At 59.1% G+C, this 20,153-nt stretch overlaps 1 protein-coding gene across 1 annotated transcript; it reads right to left on the bottom strand.

The window, feature by feature from the left end:
* Nucleotides 1–8,324: 8,324 nt before the first annotated feature.
* On the bottom strand, nucleotides 8,325–12,416 carry CRIP1 (cysteine rich protein 1). Its single transcript, XM_009898240.2, has 5 exons — nucleotides 12,293–12,416; nucleotides 9,436–9,530; nucleotides 9,258–9,315; nucleotides 9,084–9,131; nucleotides 8,325–8,693 (listed from the first exon to the last, which is right to left on the bottom strand). The coding sequence occupies exons 1-4, from the start codon at nucleotides 12,330–12,332 to the stop codon at nucleotides 9,091–9,093; spliced, it is 234 nt and encodes a 77-aa protein (XP_009896542.1). The 5' UTR covers nucleotides 12,333–12,416; the 3' UTR covers nucleotides 8,325–8,693; nucleotides 9,084–9,090.
* Between the last annotated feature and the right edge of the window lie 7,737 nt (nucleotides 12,417–20,153).

Raw genomic sequence — 20,153 nt, 5'->3', positions numbered from 1 at the left:
ATCCTTCTCAGCTTTCCATACCTTGCTGCTATCAGGCCCTGTCTGGTCCCTCCATGACACCATTTCTTGTCTGTGTTCCCGTCCCTGCTGCAGTCCCCAAGCAGGAGAACCTTCAGCTGGAGCCAATTTCCTGTGTTTTCTTGACCACTCCATAAACCCTGCTCAAAGCCATCCCTGTCCCTGCACACATTCCTCTGTCTGGGCCTTTCCTCCCCAGGGCAGCCTCCTGCTTTGCCACTGCTGAGACAAGGACTCTCCTGCAGCACCCCAGTGGGTGAGCCTGCCCAACACATCCCCTCTGGGCTTCTGTCACCCAGCCAGTGCACAGGGGGCCCCACCAGTGAGCATCATCCCCTGGCGTGGCAGCAGCACCTGGGATGCACACCATCCTGGCACACCCAGAGCCCCCCGTGCCACCCTCCATCCCACTGCCTGGACCAGCCCTGTGGCACCCCAGAGCCGGCTGCCCACCCTCTCTGCCACCAGCTCCTGGTCCCTGGCCCTGTGGCTCCCTTGGCATGCACCCCGTGGGCACAGCTGACACAAGACATCTGGCACTGTGGTGGGTTGGTGCCCAGCCATGGGTGAGTCAGACACCAGGCAGCAAATCCCTGCCCCCCCAGCCTGGCACGGCGTGGCAGGGGTTCAGTCCCTGCCCCCCCAGCCTGGTGTGGTGTGGCAGGGGCTCAATCCCTGCCCCCCCAGCCTGGTATGGTGTGGCAGGGGTTCAGTCCCTGCCCCCCCAGCCTGGTATGGTGTGGCAGGGGTTCAGTCCCTGCCCCCCCAGCCTGGTATGGTGTGGCAGGGGCTCAATCCCTGCCCCCCCAGCCTGGTATGGTGTGGCAGGGGCTCAATCCTGGCATGCAAAGCCTCACTTATCTGCTCTGCTGGCTGCCTGGGCAGTTTTCCCAGGGTGGGAGAAGCCAATGGGAAAGCCATGCTGCAGGGAAGGACCTTGTGCTGTGGACAGATGGAGGTGGTGATGGCATGATGGGCTTGGCATGCTGTCCTGGCAGAGATAGCTGTGTCAGCCCACAGGAGCAGAGGTCTTGCTCTGCTGTATCTTGGGCACCCTCACCTGTTCCAGGCCTTCACCCCATGGAGATTACAGAATCACAGCAACAGCCAGGCTGGAACAGAGCCTCAGCATCACCAAGTCCAACCCAGAGCCCTGCTCTACACCCCAAAACCAGAGCCCCAAGCACCACAGCCAAACCACCTTCCAACACCTCCAGGCTTGGGCACTCCACCACCTCCCTGGGCAGCACATTCCAGTCCCTGACCACTCTTGCCATCACAAAATTCTTCCTCCTGTCCAGTCTGAACCTCCCCAGTGGCAGCTTGAGGCCATTCCCTCTGTTCTGTCACTGATTCCCTGTGAGCAGAGACCAGCAGCAGCCTCTCCACAAGGTCCTTGCAGGGAGCTGTAGACAGCAATGAGGCCTCCCTCAGCCTCCTCTTTTCCACTCTAACCATCCCCAGCTCCCTCAGTCATTCATCATAAGAATCATTCTCCACTGACTGACAGATGCAAACGAACAGTGACTGGCTGACATCAGCACACCACACTGATTCACCATAAGCACTGGCAGAAGCCTCTAAGAGCCCAGCTCAACCAGCCTGACTGCTCCTCCAGGGCCCCCAGCTCTGCCCCAGCACAAAGGCAGTTTCAGCAGGAGCAGAGCTGTAGGTTGCCCCAGCGGTGGGAGCAGCTGTGGGGACCACAATGGGAAGGGAAGGTCCAGGAGGGTACCGAGAGGTGAGGAATGCTTCTCCTGGGGAGATCACAGATGTCAGGGGTTGGAAGGGACCTCTGAAGATCACCCAGTCCAACCCCCCTGCCAGAGCAGGACCACAGAAGCCAGCACAGGTCACACAGAACACATCCAGATGGGGCTGGGAAGGCTCCAGGGAAGGAGACTCCACAACCTCTCTGGGCAGCCTGCTCCAGGGCTCTGGGACCCTCCCAGGGCAGAAGTTCCTCCTCATGCTGAGCTGGAACCTCCTGTGCTGGAGTTTCCATCCACTGCCCCTTGTCCTATCCCAGGGTGCAAGTGAGCAGAGCCTGTCCCCTCCCTCCTGACCCCCAGCCCTCAGATATTGATCATCATTGATTGGATCCCCTCTCAGCCTTCTCCAGACCGAACAGCCCAGGGGGCAGTGGGCTTTGCCCGCTCTGGCTCGAGCGGTGCTGCGCAGCCCCACAGCCAGCCGGTTGTGGCCCCACGTGTCAGCTGGGGCCATTCCCGCCCCAGATGACTCAGCCAGGGCCCAGGGTGCCTGTTTGCATCTGTGCCATGGCAACCCACCGCCACAGCCAGCCCCGCTGCTGGCAGCCCTTGCCACAGCTGAGGGCCACATCCCGTTGCCTCATGCAGATTGTATGCGATAAGGGCGATCTCTGCTGGCTCCGGCACCAGCACGGCTGCCCGCCGTCACCTCAGCCCAGCCCTGCCCAGGGAAAGGTGTGAGCTCTCCTCCTGGCAAGGCAAACCTTCTGATCTCCTCTTCTTTAGTAACTTTTTAATGCTTTTATCCCCGTGAAGGCGCAGGCAGGAGCCAGCCAGTCTCCGGGCCAGGGCCCTGGGCTGTGCATCGCTGCTTCCCACGCTGCCTCGACAGCTCAGGGCAGCCAGAGCTCCTCTGCGACTTCCTCTCCTCTCTCCTCCCCACAGCAGCAGTAGCAGCTGAGCTGACAGCAGAGCAGAGCCCAGCTGCTCTCCCTGTGTTGGGTGGCTGTAGCATCCCATACCCTGAGCAGATCAGGCTGGCTGGACTGCTTCCTCTTGTAAATGTTTCCAGCTCCTTCCCAGCACCTCCCCAGCTCCTTTCTACACACACTCTCTCCCTCACTGTGCTGCCAGGTTCACCTGAGTGGGTAAAAGGCATGGCCTGGCAGCTGGGCAAACATCAGGCCAGTAGGAAGGAGCAGAGCAACACAGGGCCTGTGAACATAGGCTGCCTGAGCAGGGGCCAGCCTGCAGTGATGCTGAGACCTGCACCACCTGGGGAAGGGTCACAGATCACAGCTCCCACCAGGCACGGAGCAGCCCCAGCATCTGATGATGATCTGTTGTGGGCTTGTAGTCCTCCCTAACAGGGGAGAGGATGGTGGAGTAGCCACCCTGCAGTCTGTGCTGATAGAGTCCAGCTGTTGGCACACTCAGAGCAGCCATGTCAGGTTGCAAAGGGTCATCTCCTTTCCAGAGAGCAATGAGCTGCCTCCTGGCACCATCCTCACTGGTAGCTGCAAGGGGTGCTGATACTGCAAGTGTGGCCTGCACACCTTTAGCAGGCTGAGTCACATCACATAACAGTTACAGATCACTGACTCCCTGAGAGGGACCCTAACAGCTCCACCAAACCTCCAGTGCAGCTTTTGCTGGACAAGGGGGGGGCTCTGCAAGAGGCCTGTGTGGGGCTGTAACACCAGAATGAAAGGTCAGCCCCTGGCAGCTGGGTGCTGAAGACAGGCATTTCAGCCCCTCTGATGCAGGGTCTGCTCTTTCTGTACGACAAATTAATTGGCAAAGACTGGGGGGGAGGGCAGGGGGGTGGAAGAGAGATCTGAGATCTCACAATTCTCTGTTCTTGGGAGTTTCAGCCTCTTTTCCATTTTCTTTCTACTTAAACAGCCAAGCTGATGCTCCTCTGTAGCAGGGGAAATGGCCTCTGCCCTCTCTCCCCTGGGTCTGTAACCCAAGACTCACCAAAGACAGACAGAGGCTTCAGTGGGAAGCTCCTGCACCCTCCCTCCCTGGAAAGTCTCCCTGCCTCCTTGAAAAGGAAAGTGTGGAAGTAAAATGCAGCTCTGGTGCCCGATGACAACATTTCTGCTCCTGCCACTTGAAAGGGAAAGCCACCCAGGACCTGGCAGATGTCCCCAGGGCTCTTCACACCCAGCTGCTCTACAGCACTGGGGACAGGGTGACAGTGGATCAGCCCATCCCTTCCACTCCTTGTTCCCTTATTAGAGCTCAGTCTCCAGTACCATGATTTGCAGTGTAATCCACTTCCCATTACACCAATGGCCATCTCTGCTGCATCAGCATCTGCTGGGATGTTGTTGCCCATCAGGAACGAGGTCTGAGCCCCTCTTTGCCACCTCTGTGAAGCTGTTTCCGCTGCTGGGATGGGGCTTCCCCAACCCACTGCTTTGCAGAGCTGGGCTGGGAAGTCCCTGCTCACCACAGGAGCTTGCAGAGCTCCTGCTGCCTGACATCAGCTGCACAGTCCCTCTTACTGTTGCCTGGAGAAGAAGGCAGATTTCTGATGTGTTTGGGAGATGAGCAGACACTTTCTCAGCCTAAAAGGTATCAGAGCTCTTTGAGCTTAACACAAATCAGCCTTAAAAATACCCAAAGTAGTGGTGAGCTGGATACCAGCTTCATCCCTATGAGACCCACACACCAGAGCAGGAAGCCCTGCAGCCACAGAACCCATGCTACACCACCCCAGCCCTGCCTGCACCCTGCTTGCCCCTGAAAGGGACACAGCTGTATCTCCAGAAACACTGCAGGGAAATAAACCACTTGGCACTCCGGGGCAGGGGCCTGGCCCTACTCGTGCTGCAAGGGCTGCCATGGCCTCATGAGCAAAGCCTGCATGAGTGAGAAGCAAAGTCACTAAACTGGAGGTATCACATCAGTATCCCCAGCAGTGCTGGCAGGGAAGGGTGGCTGGCCCCACTGGCACCTCAGCAAGGCAGTGTTGAGCCAGACCCTCAGGCTCCTCAGCACAGATTAACCCAGCTGTGAGCTGCAGCTTGCTCCTGTGGCCACGCTGGCAGGACACAGCCCTGTCCCCAGGCTGCTGCTTTCACTAAGGACAGATCCTCAGGGACTGATGCCAAGGGCAGCACCCTGCTGTAGGGCTTCCAGTGAAAGCCATCCCCTGCTTCAGATTAAGGTCTGTCCCATAGTGTGCTGAGAGGAAGATGCAGGGCCAAGCAACCCACTCTGTCCCCTCCGGCAAGCACTCTGCCTTCCCTGGGAGCTGAAGCACCACTTTCACCTCTTACAGATCAGCTAAATGACCCCTCAGCCCCCTTTCCGCCCCCCTCTCCTTTCCTCCTGTACAGAAAGCCGCAGAGTCAGGGCGGGGAGCAGCAGCAGTTTCGTTTCTCAACCCGTGCTGTTTCCTGCCCTCTGCCAAACCCTCTTCTGCTTCCCTACCCAGAGCCTTGGGGCTCGCCCGCGCCCAGAGGAACGGCTGATGCTGTTTGTTTGTTTTGTCACCGTGCTGAAGTGTTTATAGCAACCAGCGCTCCGCAATCCACAAACTCCACTGATCTCAGCCCAAGCTTCCGAAATAATTGCGGAGGAAGCACAGCCGCTTCCTCCGGGGTCAGCAACGGCTGTGTTTCAGGTCACTGAAGCAGAGGACCCTTATGCTGGGCATCGCCATGCTGGAGATCACCCAACGCCTTTTGCTGTCCCAGACAGGCCCCTCGAGGCTGGGGCCATGCCCTGAGCCCACCTGCAATGGCCACAATATCCCTGCGGCTGATGGCTGGTGACCGGGCAGGCTGGAGGGGCTGCCAGCCACCTCCCCAGGGTCTCCTCACTACCTCAAGAGCAGTGGGAGCAGCTGATGGGGCACAGTGAGCCGGCAGCCCTTGGCTACACCCCAAAAAAAGCTGGGATTGTCCCTGAGCATCCTGCTCTCATCGTCTTCCCTCCTGCGGGAGCAGCACAACCCAGGACATCACAGCGCTGGGACGGGAGGGAGCGTCCGTGCCTGTGCCCAGCTCGCACCGGGGCTCAGAGGGGAGAGCAACAGCTGAGAGAAGCCACCCTGCTGCATGGAGTCCATGCAGCTCACGCTCCAGTGCATGGAGATTTACTGCTGGACGGAGAGAAGCTTGCATCTGCTGACAGCCCACCTCAGCGGCACGCTGGCCGCTGCCGAGCCTCGCCGCGCATCCGAGGGGAGCGCCTGGCTCGGGCGTGGATTTCCTATCCAAATGAGATACAGCTGCTCCTGCTTCCTCTCCAAAGAGCAAAGAGAGTTTTGAAACATCAATTTATCAGGTATTTTCTTTGAGCAAGGCTCCTTGTGGATGTAACCCGCGCCTGAACTGCCCAGCCTCCCGGCACCGAGGCTGAGCAGGCAGAGAGCCTGACTCGTACAAGCACGGCACTGAGGGGAGGATCCTGACATCAAGCCCTGGGGCTAAGCATCATCTCGCTGGGAGTGCCTGTTGCAGGGCTGGCAGAGAGATAGGATACTCAGAAGGAGCTTTGTGGAAATCAATACTCAAAGGCTTATCCCTAGAGCCTGCTTGAGGCATCCCCTGGTTTTAACCCCACTCGAAGCAAAGCAGCTGCAGAATCAGCTTTACCTTCTTTGCAGGCTTCCTGGGGCTGCACAGACCTTGCACCACTCCTACCCCAGCTCCATGCAGCACACCGCAAACAGCAGCACACTGCCTCAGCTGCAGCCACTGCTCACAGAAAGGGCTGCACCACAGCCTCTCCCCAGGCAGCACGCACTTTTATACCTCTCACCGGCTCCCTACTCGCTCTTTCTAGCCTAGCCCCTTGCACCTGGAATTAGCTGCTCCTGACAACCTGTGGTGCAGGGCCCTGTTGGGAAAGGCCAGGAGCCCAGTTCACAGATGCTGTTCCCAGCTGCATGCACTTACCCAAGCCCAGGGGATGACGAGCCTTGTGTTTGCCATTATTTTTAAGCTAAGGGTAGATAGTATCTCAGTAGCACATTCAAGGCTGCTGAGATTGTATCACCAGTTTGCTTTGAAGCCTGGTTGGCAGAGGAAAGCCATGTCCCAGTGCCCCAGGGACAGGCTGTGTGCCAGCAGTGGTGTAGAGCACGACTGTGTCTGGCTGGCTGGGAGCTGTGGGCGCCGGCACTCCCGGGAGCCTGCTGGTGAAGGCAGCGATAGGAGTGGGAGGGCAGGGGGTCCAATTAGCCCTGGTGGTGGCCAAACAGCAACACCCAGGGTTTGCCTTTGACACAGAAGCCTGCGTTTGCTGTGCTGACCGGGTGGGAGGCGAGGCAGCGCCAGCTGCTCGAGTTCGTCCCGCCGAAGCACGCCTCCTGGGTGCAGAGTCCTTTGGCATCCCACACATGGGAAGTTTTAAGCTGCTTATCGGATTGGGCTGCTTTTGACACCAAAGTTTTTGACATTGGACCTGCACCTCTGGCCCCTGAGGGCTTTGGCCAGCTCCCGGGAGGGCTGGCGGGACAGCAAGATGCAAAGCTGTCTCTAAGGAAGCAAACCACAGACAAAAACATCCCAGTGTGCAATGACACATCTCTGGCTATGAAAATGGGGGGGCCCAGGTTAAGGAAGAGGTGGTTAAGAAACCATTTTAGAAATGTCCCTCAAGTTGGCACCTTTCACATCTGTCACTGCTGCTTCTCCAGCGAGGCAAAGAGGCTGAAACACGAAAGAGCAAAGTGCTTGGGAGCCAGCTCTCGCTTTGTAATGCTGCAGCCTCGCTGCCCCTGCTGCAGGAGGCTGCCTCTGCCTCTCCAGTAACCTCCACCCTGCTTGGCATTATTCACGTGGCTGCTCAGAGTGAAAGCACCACACACCAGGTAGCCCTTATGTGACAGTTCACCACATCCCCACAAGACAGCTTCCTGCCCAAACTGAGGGCTGCAAAGTGATATCTCAGATCCAGGAGCAGAGAGCTGGGGGCAGGGTTCTGCCCACGGGCATGGCTTTCCAGCATGGCACTACCAGGGGGGGCTGGGACTGGAGAGACCATTGGCCTGCAGGCTCAGACCCTTGTGGAGCAGCACTGCTTGCCTCTGCTTGAACCACATCACCACCACAGGCAGCAAGAGGTGGTTTATGGCAGGAGCTACCACTTCTAGACGTCTGCCAAGGTCACCACAGCAGCGCAGCCAGGCTGTGGGTGGGGCACGACCTCTCCCCAGGCGCAGGCAGGGCAAGTGCCTGAGCGAGCAGGAGCCACTCCGTCCTCCACTGCGGCAAATGCCGTGACAGAAGCCCAGCGAAGCTGCGGGGGGGCCAGGACTTTTCCCCAGGCCCAGGGAGTCCCTGGGCAAACAGAGGCACACCCACCAGCCCTTCCCCTGGGGAGCACTCCTCAGCAATTCCTCCAGCACCTGGGGGCTGCTCTTGTGTCATCCCCCTCCCCCCCCCCCCGTTGCTCAATCAGCCCCTGGGGTGGGCAGCCAAGGGCAGGACCCCACGCTCGTCAGGAGCCAAAGCACATGGAGCCGTTGCATGGTGTGGGGACCGACCCACAGGTCCTTAAGCAAGCAACAAGTGTATCACAAATGGCTCCCCGCCGGATTCACCGCACAGAGAGCACAGCTGCTACGGCGCTGGGGGGAAGCATCTTTTGGTCTGGGTTTATTAAAGACTGAGAATACAACCGTGGGCCCCGGCAGGAGCGCTGGATGCCAGAAGCAGGGCTGGGTTGTGGCTGGGAGGGTGTGGTCTCCTCTCCAGGCAGCTTTTGGCGGTATCAGGCAGATTTCCTCTCCAGCAGACGTCCCAAGCTCCCCCGACCGGCAGCGCCCCCGGTCCGGCAGCGCTCCGTCTGGAGCCCAGCCCCTCGGCGCTCCAGCCCCAGCCGTGGTTACGTATTGCTTTTAACGTGCTAGTCTAGTCTAGAGTGAATTAAATCTGAAATGCTTTGTCTGTCGCGGTGCGTTTGTGCTGGCTTCGGGCGGTGCTGGCAACCCTGGCAGACCTGGAGAGAGAGGGGTGGAAGAGAGGGGCCGATGAAGTCAGGCTGGGCTGAAAGCACAGGCATCCCAGGGGCAGCAGTGCTGCAGGACAGACTCTGTCTTTGCTGCTTGACAGGCCACAAAGTAAAAGCTTTTGGCATCCATCGCCAGAACTAAGCAAGGTACTACTGGTGGTCGCTTGGGGCTGGCAAGGAGGAGGAGATGGCACCCAGCAGGTTGCTCCAGAGCACCAGCAGAAGGGCTGGGAGTCACAGCCAGCCCAGAAAGGTGGTGCTTGCTTGGCGGGGGGGACAGCCCCAGGCAGTCCAGAAAGATGGTGCTTGCCTGGGTAGGGGACAGCCCCAGGCAGCCCACGGAGCCCAAGGAGGGGAGTTCCAGGGGGAGACACCAACCTGAGGTTTACTTGAATGTGTGGCTCTCAGCTCCTCCCCGGCCGAACCCTGGAAGAGAGACGGAGCAGGGTCAGCATCGCTGTGGGGCGTGCACCGAGGGACACACCTGGCCAAGAGACAGGAACCCCGACCCCCTTCCTCCCCCTCCCACAGCCCCAGCTGCAGGGACCCTACCTTTGGGCCCGAACAAGGCGGCATAGCAGGGGTGGTTGCAGTAGGGCTTGCCGTCGTGCTGCAGGGAGAGAGAAAGAGCATCAGCCCCGACGGCCTTTCGGCTCCATCTCTGCCTCTTCCACCCCACCTGCAGACCCTGGCTGCAGGGGACAGGGACCTTGTGAGCAGTAAACCTCACCTCTGCATGGCCTCCAGATGTCAGCGTCTTGTTACACTTCTCACATCTCAAGCAGGGCCGGTGCCAGTCCTTCCCCAGAGAAGTCACCTTCTCGGCTGTCCCAGAAAGCAGGGGGTTAGTCGAGGCACTGACCAGGCACAGATCTGTTTTGGCAGGTTGACCTCCCTGCCACCCTGCCCGAGGAGGACATCTGAGGGGATTTTGTTGTGTTTTTCTGTCCAGGACAGAGGGCATAATGCTTCAAACCCAAGAGCTCGCTGTGCACACGTATCACCGTGCACAGCGTGGAACTGAAGCAGCAGTGCCATGCCCGGGGTGAGCACTGCTGCATCCATGTGGATGAACTGACCTCTGCCTGTCTTCCAAAGATCTGGGGACCTCTCCCCTTCCAACATCAACCTGCAAGGGCATGAATTTCTCTCCAGCTGGCTGAGCCCAAGCAGTCACTAGAGTTAGCAGGAGTAAAGGGGGGATGCTGGTGAGGACCAGGGAGGAGAAGCCATCGCCGTGACCTGCCAGCACAAAGCAGTCCCCTCCAGCTGCTGGCATTCTGGCTACAGCTCATTCTGCATGCACCATGGCAAATCACAGTGGGGCTGGAATTGGCTGGGGTTCCAGCTGCTGCAGAAGGGACAACATGCTGTTTGCTAGGGCCAGGAGGTGTCTCTGGAGAACAGGGTGGCTTTTAATTGTGGCACAGCGGGGGAGGAGGGTTATTTTCTGCAGGCACATGCCCTTCACATTGTCAGCAGTGCTCCTGGGGATTTATGAAGTGATAAAGGTTCCACAGGAACTCCTCAGAGCCAGGTTCCATCACTTTCTCCATGACTGCAAAAGGAGATGGAGCAATGGAACTGAGTCACTGCTGGCAGCCCAGGTCCGGGGGGGGGGGACTCAGCAGCCTGAAGTACCTCTTCTTTGGAGCCCAAATATGCCCACAACAGCTTACACAAGGAGCAAGCCAGTGGCTGCAGAGGTGGGAGCGGAGGCAGAGCCCAAATGTCACAAGGCAGCCCCGCTGTTATCCCCCAGGCAGCACAAAGAGCCTCCTGTGCCTGTAGCCAGGCTCGTGGCACAGAATTCTCCCCCTGGGCAGCCCCAGAAGCCCAAGCCTGGCCCGTAGCTGGGCCCTCCCATCACAGGGTTTCTGGAAGGATCTCAGCCTCCCCACCTCTCACACAAACGTTTGCACCAACACTTGGGCAGGAGCTCACTGCAGCAGGAGCCCCTCAGCTCTCAGCCATGCAGGCAAGATTCCCCTGGAAAGGTGGCTCTGCAAATGCCATCCCCACACCTCTCAGTGTCAGCCTCTCCTCAGCCTTTCTGCAGACACTCTTGGGCTGAAAGCAGCCCAAGGCTCAGCTGAGCAGGGCCACCAGGCTCTGAGGGCCCTGGACCCAGGCTTTGCTCTGCCTCCTCTACCAGCACTCCTTATCTTCAAGGATAGAAACCAGGCAGTGAGCTCAGCCCTCCAGCAGCTTTTGAACACTCCTCATCAACAGAGATGGTTTTGCAAGAGCAGCCTGATAAGCACAGGGCCAAACCTCTCCTTGGTCAAACGGCCCTGTCATGGCACCTCCATGGCCGCACCTGCGGGCACAGCAAAACCAGCTCACCCTGACTGGGACTGAAGCAGATCCACAGAGCCATGGGAAAGGCAAGACACTGACAGCAGCACCTTGGGAGCCACGTGGGTAAATGACACACCCCAGGACCCTTGGCTGCCGGAGGGAGCCACGAACTGTATTGTGCCCACACCACCTCAAAGCCTGGCTGCAAGCAGTGAGTTCAAGTCTGGGCAGAGATATTCCTCAAGCACAGAAGCCACATCTCTAGCAGCCCTTCAGGCAGCACCCAGCACACCTGCCCAGGGTGGGCATCACCAATGGCCAGGGCTGTGTTGCAGGGTGAGCAGCCCCTGTGTTGCAGCCTCCCCTTGCTTTGGCAGAGCAGAATTAGAAGCTGGGACACACATGTAAGGCAGAGAGAGCAGAAGTCAGTGGTGGCACTCAGATCCCAGAACCCTCATCTCTAGGAAATTAAAAAGCACAAAACCCTCTCAAGTGCAGCTCAGCCAGGGAAATGGGGAGATCTGGCAGATGGAGCCTGCCTCTTCCAGCAGCTGCTGCCAGCAAGGTGAGGGGCTCAGTGTCCCCCCAGATACTCTCGAGCAGGACAGTGGAACCACAGCACCAGAAGAGGCAGGAACCTGGAGCTTCAGCACCCTGGCTCAGAGGGAGGACATGTGGCTGAAGCCCAGCAGCACACAGTAGCCCAAAGATGCTAACCTGCAACAGTGGCTTAAAAACACCCCAGGGCTGTCACCTCACTGTGCTAAACCACACAGGACAACATGTGGGCAACCCAGTGACCAAGGAACATGCCCACGGGCAGGATTTTCTCCTAGGAAGGTGCTTGCTTGCCTACCCAGGCTTTCAGAGCAACAGGTTGCACCAGCCAGGCCTTTGGGCTCTGAACAGGCACAGGGCTGATGCTGCTGGTGATGCTGGGGAGGCAGAAGGGACCCCTCTGTAAGCCAAGAGCACCCACTGGAGCCCATCCCCTGCAGCGAGGCACTTCCTTGGGTGGATTGACAGGGTCAGCCCCAGCGAACCCAGGGACACACAGTGCAGGGGTGCACAGCTTTGGGAGAGCACAAGGCTTTGCATCGCTGGGGTGCACCCAGAACTCGAGATGCTGGGGTGCACAGGGGCGTGCAAGCACCAGGGTGCCCCGGGGACCCTTTGGGTCCGGGGACCCACAGCCTGGCAGAGCGCAACATCAGGGCACCAGGGTTTAAACAGCCTGGCAGCCCTGCGGGGTGGAAGCAGCCGGGGAGGGAGCAGGAAGCTCTTACCGAAGTAGACCTCCTTCTGGCAGCGGGGGCACTTGGGCATGGTGTCGGCTCGGCTGGGCTCGGGGCACCTCTCTCACCAGCTCTGGGATGCTGCGCTCCGGCCCCGCTGGAGTCACTGCCCGGCCGCCCCGCCCCGCCCCGCCCCGCCCCGCCCCGACGTGCGGCCCCGCCTGCAGCCGGAGGCACCGCCCGAGGCACAGCCCTGCGCCCCTTGCATCCTGCACACCCTCGTCCCCAGAATTCCTCCACTCGCATCCCCTTTCACCCTTCGCACCCCCATGCCCTTTGCATCCTGCAGCCCTACACCAGCACCCCACCATCCCTGCCCCTCATACCCCTTGCACACCCTGCGCTCTGCACCCCAAGTCGCTGCACCCCGACTCCCTGTGTGGGGCGGCCAAGAGCCCCTCTCTGAGCGGGGCTGGAGGTGTGATTGGCATCTGTCAGTTAGCCACATCCCAGACAAAGCCTCTTGGGGTGCTGACCGCCAAGGCTCACCCCCTCCGAGCGCAGATCTGTTTCTCCCTAGGGGGTGTAACATTTGACCTGCCCACGGGGGAAGTTTGGGGTACAGGGGAGGATCAAATCATAGAATCATTTAGGTTGGAAAAGACCTTTAAGGTAACTGAGTCCAATCATTAACTCGGCACTGCCAAGACCCCCAGGAAACCATGGCACTGAGCACCACACCCACACGCCGAGAATCACAGAAGGGCTGAGGCTGGAGAAGACCTTTAAGATGAAACAGCAGAGAGCTCTCGGGCTGTAACCCCCCTCTTGCAGGAGCTGGGGAATGGCGTGGGTGCAGGCTATGGCTCTGCTCACCACAGTCAGCCCATCTGGGTCGCTGACTGTTGTCATTCTATTGGGACCGAGGACTTGTTGTTCCTTTGTGCTTGGCTGAGAAGGAAATGAAAAGCTTATCCAAAGGTCTGTTTTGTATGAGGCAATCCTCCCCAGGGCACGTTACTGTGCTGCAAAGGTCATGAGGGCTTGTGAAACCCGGTGCCAGGACGCCTAGTGTCTGCCTCCCGAAATGCAGGGCACCCCTCACCCTTCTGCTGGCACGGACCAGGCCCTGCTGACACTGGATCCCACCCATGGGTGCAAGAGGAGAGGCGGCAAGCTGCGCCTGGAGGCACAGTTCATGGTTCAGCTGAGATTGCTTTATGACCCCGCCTGGCTCCAGTTTCCCTTCCCAGCGGGAGCCCTCATCCTGCTGATGCTCCCTGCTGCTGCCCGTGGTCCTGTGCCCACACCATGTGCCAGCAGCCCCGCTGCAGGCTGGGGAGCACCCCAGGCACACTGCTGCAAGGGAGCTGCTGGGCTCAGAGAGGTGGTCGTCAGCCCAGGCTGGCAGCAGTGTCGCAGGGAAGCCTGCTCCCGACTCGGGCAGCATGGGAGGGGAGAGGTGTCCCGCAAGGGCTGCTGCCTCCACCCACCCTCCTCCCTGTTTTCTTGCCCTGAGAGACAGCACACATGCAAGCACCAGATTTCAGCCGTGCCACATCCCCCTGCACCGAGCCACAGCACCCCACGAGCGCCTCTGGGGGGCCAGAACTCCCCCCGCTGCACCACATGGGGTGCAGCTGGCACCCTGATGAAATAGGAGGGGCAGGGCATGCCCTCTCCCCTCTCCACTGGCCCTGCTTCTCCTCCCACATAATGCCAGGCTGCTCTGGGGCCACTGCCTGGCTACAAGAACCATCCTCATCTGCACTCCCTTTTAAGGCAGGTTTGGTGCCAGGGGGCAGCTGAACGCTGACCCCTCGCAGGTCCCCTGCCGCTGGCCCAGCTCTGCAGCTGGTCCCCACGGACCTCTCAGCTTGTGGCAGGAGTGCTCCTGTCCCAGCCAGCTCAGCCCATGCCCCCACATGGCAGCACATGCCAAGTGACCCGGCCAAAGCAGCGCCCAGCCCCCCCCCCCATGGGTACCCCCTGCCCTTACTGGAGACTATTCACACAGCAGAACAGGCACAAACCTGGCATCAGCTCTCATGCAGCCGGCGCCACCGAGCCACTGCTCCCTGCCAGCCCTGCCCACGCAGGGCTGTATGCCTGGCAGCACCCTACAGCCCCCCCAGTTTAGCCTGGCAGGGAGGCACACGCTTTGGGTTACCCCTAGCTTGCTACACAAAGGGGTGAGCCAAAACATGGTGTCAGTGTATGGTGCACTGTGCCAACCTACAGGAATGACAGTGAGTCAGGACCAGGATGAAGACTGCCTCGGGCCAGACACTCCAGTTTCTGCTCCCTGCTGGGGCTGTGCACACATCCTGTTCATCACCACTACCCTGCTCTCATCCCATCTGACAGTGGGCACACAGGGCAGCACAGCAGAGCTGTCTGGCAGAGGGTCCTGTCAGGGAGGGAGGGAGGGCTGCAGGTGCTCCTTGAGTATGGCAGCACCTCAGGGGCTCATGGATGTGACCTCTTGATGGTTTGAGAGGGAGCAAGGCCATAAACACTCCTAATGCCGGCCTGTGAAACCCATCAGCAGGGCAATAAACCTAGCCCCCACCAGCCTGCATTGGAGGGAGCTGGCTGGAAACACTGCAGTAGCCTGATGCTTGGGGTCACCGCTCCTCTGCCATTCAGGGTTGCCCTGGGAGACAAAACTATGCTGCAACCATCCATGAACTGCTCTGGAGTGGCAGTGAGAAGTAGCCAGCTTGTCCCTCCGCAGTGGGTCACTGCCCACGGCACCATGCCCACAAACATGGGCAAGGGCAGGCAGCAGCCAGGCTCTGGTGCTGGGCAGAGATGGCTCCAGGGAGCAGCAGGACAGGGGCAGAGGCTGTGTCTTCAGCAAAGCCAGGTCTCAGCCCCAGCATCACTTCACAGCAAGGTTCATAGCCTGCCAGGGAAACAACCCTGCCAGTGCCAGGGGAGAACAGCCTCCTCAGCAAACCACAGCAGTTATCTTATCTGCAGCCCTTGTTCCAGCTAATTTAACCATTAGAGCAGAGCATGCCTCAGCTGTCTGTGCCCTCTGATAGAGATCTGAGGGTGAGGCTCCACGCTGGAGCATCAGGCGCCGGTGCTGACGGCATAGCAACGGCCCTCAACAAACCCGGGGCTGCCCTGCTTGTTTGTTTGGGTGGTGTTGTCAGGGTCCCCTCCCTGGTCCTTCAGTCAGCACCAGAAGGAGCCAGCCCCAGCTCCTCAGGCCTATCTGCAGCTTGTTTTGTGCAAGCTCCCAAGGGCCCCACAAGAGTTTCCCAAGCTCATGGGGCAAGGCTGCAAGGTGAGAGCTCCTGGGCATGCTAGAGCAGAGGGCACATGCTGCCTGCCCAAATACCCACTTCAAGCAGCTTGGCCCCTGTTGATTACTGGAGCAATGACTGGAAAAGTCACCAGCATTTTAGCAGGCTGGGTGGGTAACATAAGCTGATTTGGGCTGGTCTTGCTAGCACAGCAAGAAGAAACAGCCATTTCCATGCAGCAAACCAGCCCGGCTGCCAGGGCAGCAGCTCCCAGCTCCCGCCTGCTCTCCGTGCTTCTCCTGTCACTGACCCCCAGCACGCTCCCACAGCAGGCAGACAATCCACCAGTGCAGGCATAACCCAGGGGCTGGTGGCACCTCAGGCCAGTGTTTGCCCAGCAATGGCACAGCTGCAAGTCCTGGGAAAAAAATCTCCCTCCCTGGCCACGTTTCAAGCCCACACTCGTGCAAGTCAACAGCTTGCTCATCCAAAACTAATCGGTGTAACATAGGCCCTACCCAGCTCAGCTCTGGGACTCTGATTTGACAAGAAAATTATAGGGAGGCTTTAAAAAACAAAATCCCCGCAGAGGCGGAGGGCAGCTGCAGGCTCCGGGCCCCCACCGAAGAGCCGCCAGGTGCCGGCGCCGCAGCGCTGCCGAGCGGCTCACGGCGGGGGGCTGGAGCGCCCCCCACGCCCCCTCGCCTTCCATCCCCTCCGGATTTGCGTGTGGCTAAGCCCATTAGCGGCCAGCTGGGAAAACAACGGCGCGGAGGCGGCCGTCAGGGCACATTACACCCCCCAGGAAAAACGAGGGGGTACTTCTGCATGAGGCTGACCTGCGGCAGACGGCTGGGAGTTAACTGGGACAGCATCGGGAAAGGCGGTGCGGGAACAGGGGGGCATGGGAAGGGGCTCAACCACAACAACCACCACCAGCTGCCTGGTGCTGTAAATCACAGAATCAACCAGGTTGGAAGAGACCTCCAAGATCACCAGGTCCAACCAATCAGCCAACCCTAACTGATCAACCAGACCCTGGCACTGAGTGCCTCACCCAGGCTGCTCTTAAACACCTCCAGGGATGCTCACCCCACCCCCTCCCTGGGCAGCACATCCCAAAGGGCAGTCTCTCTGTCTGGGAAGGACTTCTTGCTAAGATCCAGCCTAAACTTCCCCTGGCACAGCTTGAGACTGTGTCCTCTTGTTCTGGTGCTGGGTGCCTGGGAGAAGAGACCAACCCCCACCTGGCTGCAACCTCCCTTCAGGGAGTTGTAGAAAGCAGTAAGGTCTCCCCTGAGCCTCCTCCTCTCCAGGCTGAACACCCCCAGCTCCCTCAGCCTCTCCTCACAGGGCTGTGCTCCAGACTCCCAGCCCAGAAGGTTCAGAGCCTGTGAGATCTGCTCACTGCTGTGCCAGAAATCTCTGCCTGCTTCCCTCCTTGGTGGGTGCAGAGTCCAGCCCTCCGTGGGCAGGGGCGATCACACCCGGTTCTAGCAGCAAACATTTCAGGCCAGGTGAGGCAGCTGGCTGCCCACAGCAGTCACTTGTGGGGTCAGTGCTCAGCCTCAAAAGGCAGGGTGTGAACGATTAGCCTGCAGTTAATATTACACTGCATGAGCAATAACAAACACAGCAGCCCCGGGGCCAGCTCCCAGCCCTGCGAGGCACTGCTGGGTGGCACCAGGACACGGTGGGGACAGGGAGAGCCCTGCTGCATGCATGGCCAGGCTGGGGATGCAGCTGGGGTTTCCATGCCTTGGCTAGCAGAAGGTGGTAGCCCTCGCCCACCTATCCTGCCCCTCCAAGTCCCAGCTGCATGGAGAATCTTCCCTGGTTTCATGCAGGCGTCGCTCGCCCGCTCTCCCTGTATATGGTCTGGCCAAAGCCTCCACTGCCATCTGTTCTTTTCTGCAAGCTTTCCATTAGTGGCAATCCAAGGAAACCTCCTGGCTAAATTCTGCTGGGGGAGGATTTGGTGCATTTTCCTGGCACAGCCCTGGCTGTTTCTGTTGTGGCTATCAAACTCAGCCAGGATTGTTGAGGAAGCAACGCCCGCTGCTCTGGGACGCTGCCCAGCACCCATGAGGCATCGCCTCTGCCTGCCAGCGAGATGCACATCCATGCTGCAGGGGCTGGCCAGGAGGAGAGCGGTGCCAGGGACAAGCTCCCCAGCCCTGCCCTGGGGTGGGTCCAGCCATTTGTCCTGGGCTGGGTCCAGGCTGCTGACGCCACACCTTTTATTCCTGGTTAAAAATTCACTGGAGATGAGGAGAAGGGCTGCAGAGGTGTTTGCTCTCTCTCTTGGCTGGCTGCTCAGCATGGTCATGCCATGGTGACAGCACAGGGAGGGGAGAGGGACACAGCTGCTCCTCCCTGCCTTACTGAAGCAAGACAGAAGGTCAGGCCAGAGCAAGAGAGAGGAGCACAAGGAATCTCAGGCTTGCAGCCCCATTAGCAGTGTGCACACCTCCAGCCCACCAGCACAAGTGTTCCACTGCCAGCAAGCAGCCCCAGGGCACTCTGGGAGCCCCTCGAGTAGTCAGTCCCAAGGCTGTTCATCCCACCTGGAAACCAGCAAAGCCCAGCCTGCACCCCTCAGAGAAACTCCCTCACAGATCCCTCCCCAAGGCAGCAACAAGCTGGGGAGCTGCTGAAGAACTGAGCCAGCATCTTCCTTGCCAGTGCCATGGCTGGAGCCTGTGCCAGCAGCTCTCCCTGTGCCACAGCCCAGTCCAGTGCATTTGGGATTTACAACCCAAATCTTCCTCTGTTTGGTTTTATGCCATTCCTTCTCCTTCATCCCTGCCTGCTCTGCTACACCCTCCCCAGTATTTACACTCAGTACTTTAACCTGCTCCTGGGGCAGAGCCAAACCCCAGCCAAGCCAAGGAGAGCAATGCCACTGACTTCAGGGCGTTTTGGAGCCGGGTTTTGGCCCTGGTGGAACCAAGCTGTTCTTACTGGGTCGCTTTTAATATCCCATCTTAAATCACATCTTCCAGCACTCCATCCCTTTGGGCTTCTATTTATTGACTTCCCAGCAAATGCTTTAAATCTGTCTTGCTTTGCTGTGCTGCTCCAGCCCCTGGCATGTCAGAGCCACGCTGCCAGCCACGGCCCTGCAGTCCTGCCCTCTCCCTGCATTTCAGGAGCTCCTCCACACCACGAGGGCTGCATCTCCCTTCCCTGCACAGGCTGGCTCAGATGGTGGGGGTAGGAATGATGAGGGCACAACAAGTCCCTCCCTGGTGCTTCCCTGTGGGCAGCCTGCCCTGACCCTCTGGGAGCAGCCTTTGTACACTCACCAGCTCCTTTTCCTGACCACTGACAACAGCTCGAGTGATACAGCCCCGGGTTTGGTGGCATGGGTGCCCTCAGCCTTCTGCTGAGAAGCACCACAAGGTGACAATCCTGCTTCTCCCACAGCCTGGGGATACCTAGGCTAGCACCCATCACCTGGCCTGCCTTCAGAACAGGTTGAGCACCGGTGCACGGTGGCAGCTGGTGGGATCCCTGCCCTCCACCCAGCAAGGACCTGCGAGGCACAGCTCCCTGCTGAGCTCCCAGAAAAGCTGGGGGCCAGTGAGGGTAATGGCCCAGGACAAGGTCACAGAGCTTGGGGGACTTCCAGGCACAGCTACGTCCACTTTGAACTCTGTTTTCCTCCATACCCTGGAGAGCATGTCTGCAGTCTCCAGAGCCCTACAACTTTTTTATCCCCAAATCAAGTTCCAGCTGAAAAAAACAAAGACTATTTGACATTCCCCAGGGGAAGGATGCTTTCCAAGCCTCCAGTAAGGGAGCATGTTCAGCTCACATAGGCCTCCCCAAAATAAATACAAGAGTTTACCAAGGATTAGAGGCCAAAGCTGCCCTCTCTGCTTGAGCAAAGTGCCACGTTGTTGTGTCAGAATCCTGGTGCCCACACCAACCCAGCAGCCTGGGGGCATCCCCAAGCCCTTGGCATGCACACAGCTAACCCCACACGAGACCCCAAAGCTCTGCTACTGCCTTCATTTTCCTGGTCTTAGCATCCTCTCTGTGGGTCCCCACTGTACATGGGGGCCACATTCTGCCATGAGGGGTACCCAGCCCCCTCACCACCTCAGGGTGCCTGGATAGTAAGGAGACATCACCCACCTGGGGCCTGAGCAGCTGTGTTGTCCCCTTTGGGGTGGCAGGGAGCTGGGATGGATGCAGGCTTCCCGGCAGCCTCTCATGCAGCAGAGCTGAGTTCTGTCTATTTTTAACTTCACTTCATTCCCCCAGTAGAACTCTCATGGGGAACAGAAAATGTAAGTGGGAAAAGAAAGGAAGGAGGAAAAAAATGCAGCCCCAAAATAATCCTGTGTCTGATGCTGGCCCCATCCTGCTCCACCTCCCTTCACACCCAGACCTGTCCCAAGCACCAGATGCTGGAACACCCTCTCCCCATTCCTGCCAGCCCGAGCTGCCCTCCTGCCTATCTCCAGGCTTAACTATCTCAATTTATGTTATCTCAAGGCTTAACTAGCCCCAGCAGCCCTGCATCAGCTCTTTCCCATCCCACCCTGGCCACACTCTTGGTCTCAGCTGAGGTCTTGGGTGTGCCCAGCTCCTCCCTGCAGAGAGCATCCTGCCTGGAGCTGCCCCTCCAAGGGGCCAGAGCTGAG

This window comes from Dryobates pubescens, chromosome 11 (assembly GCF_014839835.1).
Source record: "Dryobates pubescens isolate bDryPub1 chromosome 11, bDryPub1.pri, whole genome shotgun sequence".
NCBI lineage: Eukaryota > Metazoa > Chordata > Aves > Piciformes > Picidae > Dryobates > Dryobates pubescens.
The sequence above is the reverse complement of the archived record's forward strand: the minus strand, read 5'-3'. Positions and strand labels throughout refer to the sequence as shown.

Coding starts and splice junctions, on each gene's coding strand:
- CRIP1 (XM_009898240.2), bottom strand. CDS start 12,332: ATGCCCAAGTGCCCCCGCTGCCAGAAGGAGGTCTACTTCG. Junction 9,531..12,292: donor CCAGAAGGAGGTCTACTTCG/GTAAGAGCTTCC, acceptor TTTCTGGGACAG/CCGAGAAGGTGACTTCTCTG. Junction 9,316..9,435: donor CATCTGGAGGCCATGCAGAG/GTGAGGTTTACT, acceptor CTCTCCCTGCAG/CACGACGGCAAGCCCTACTG.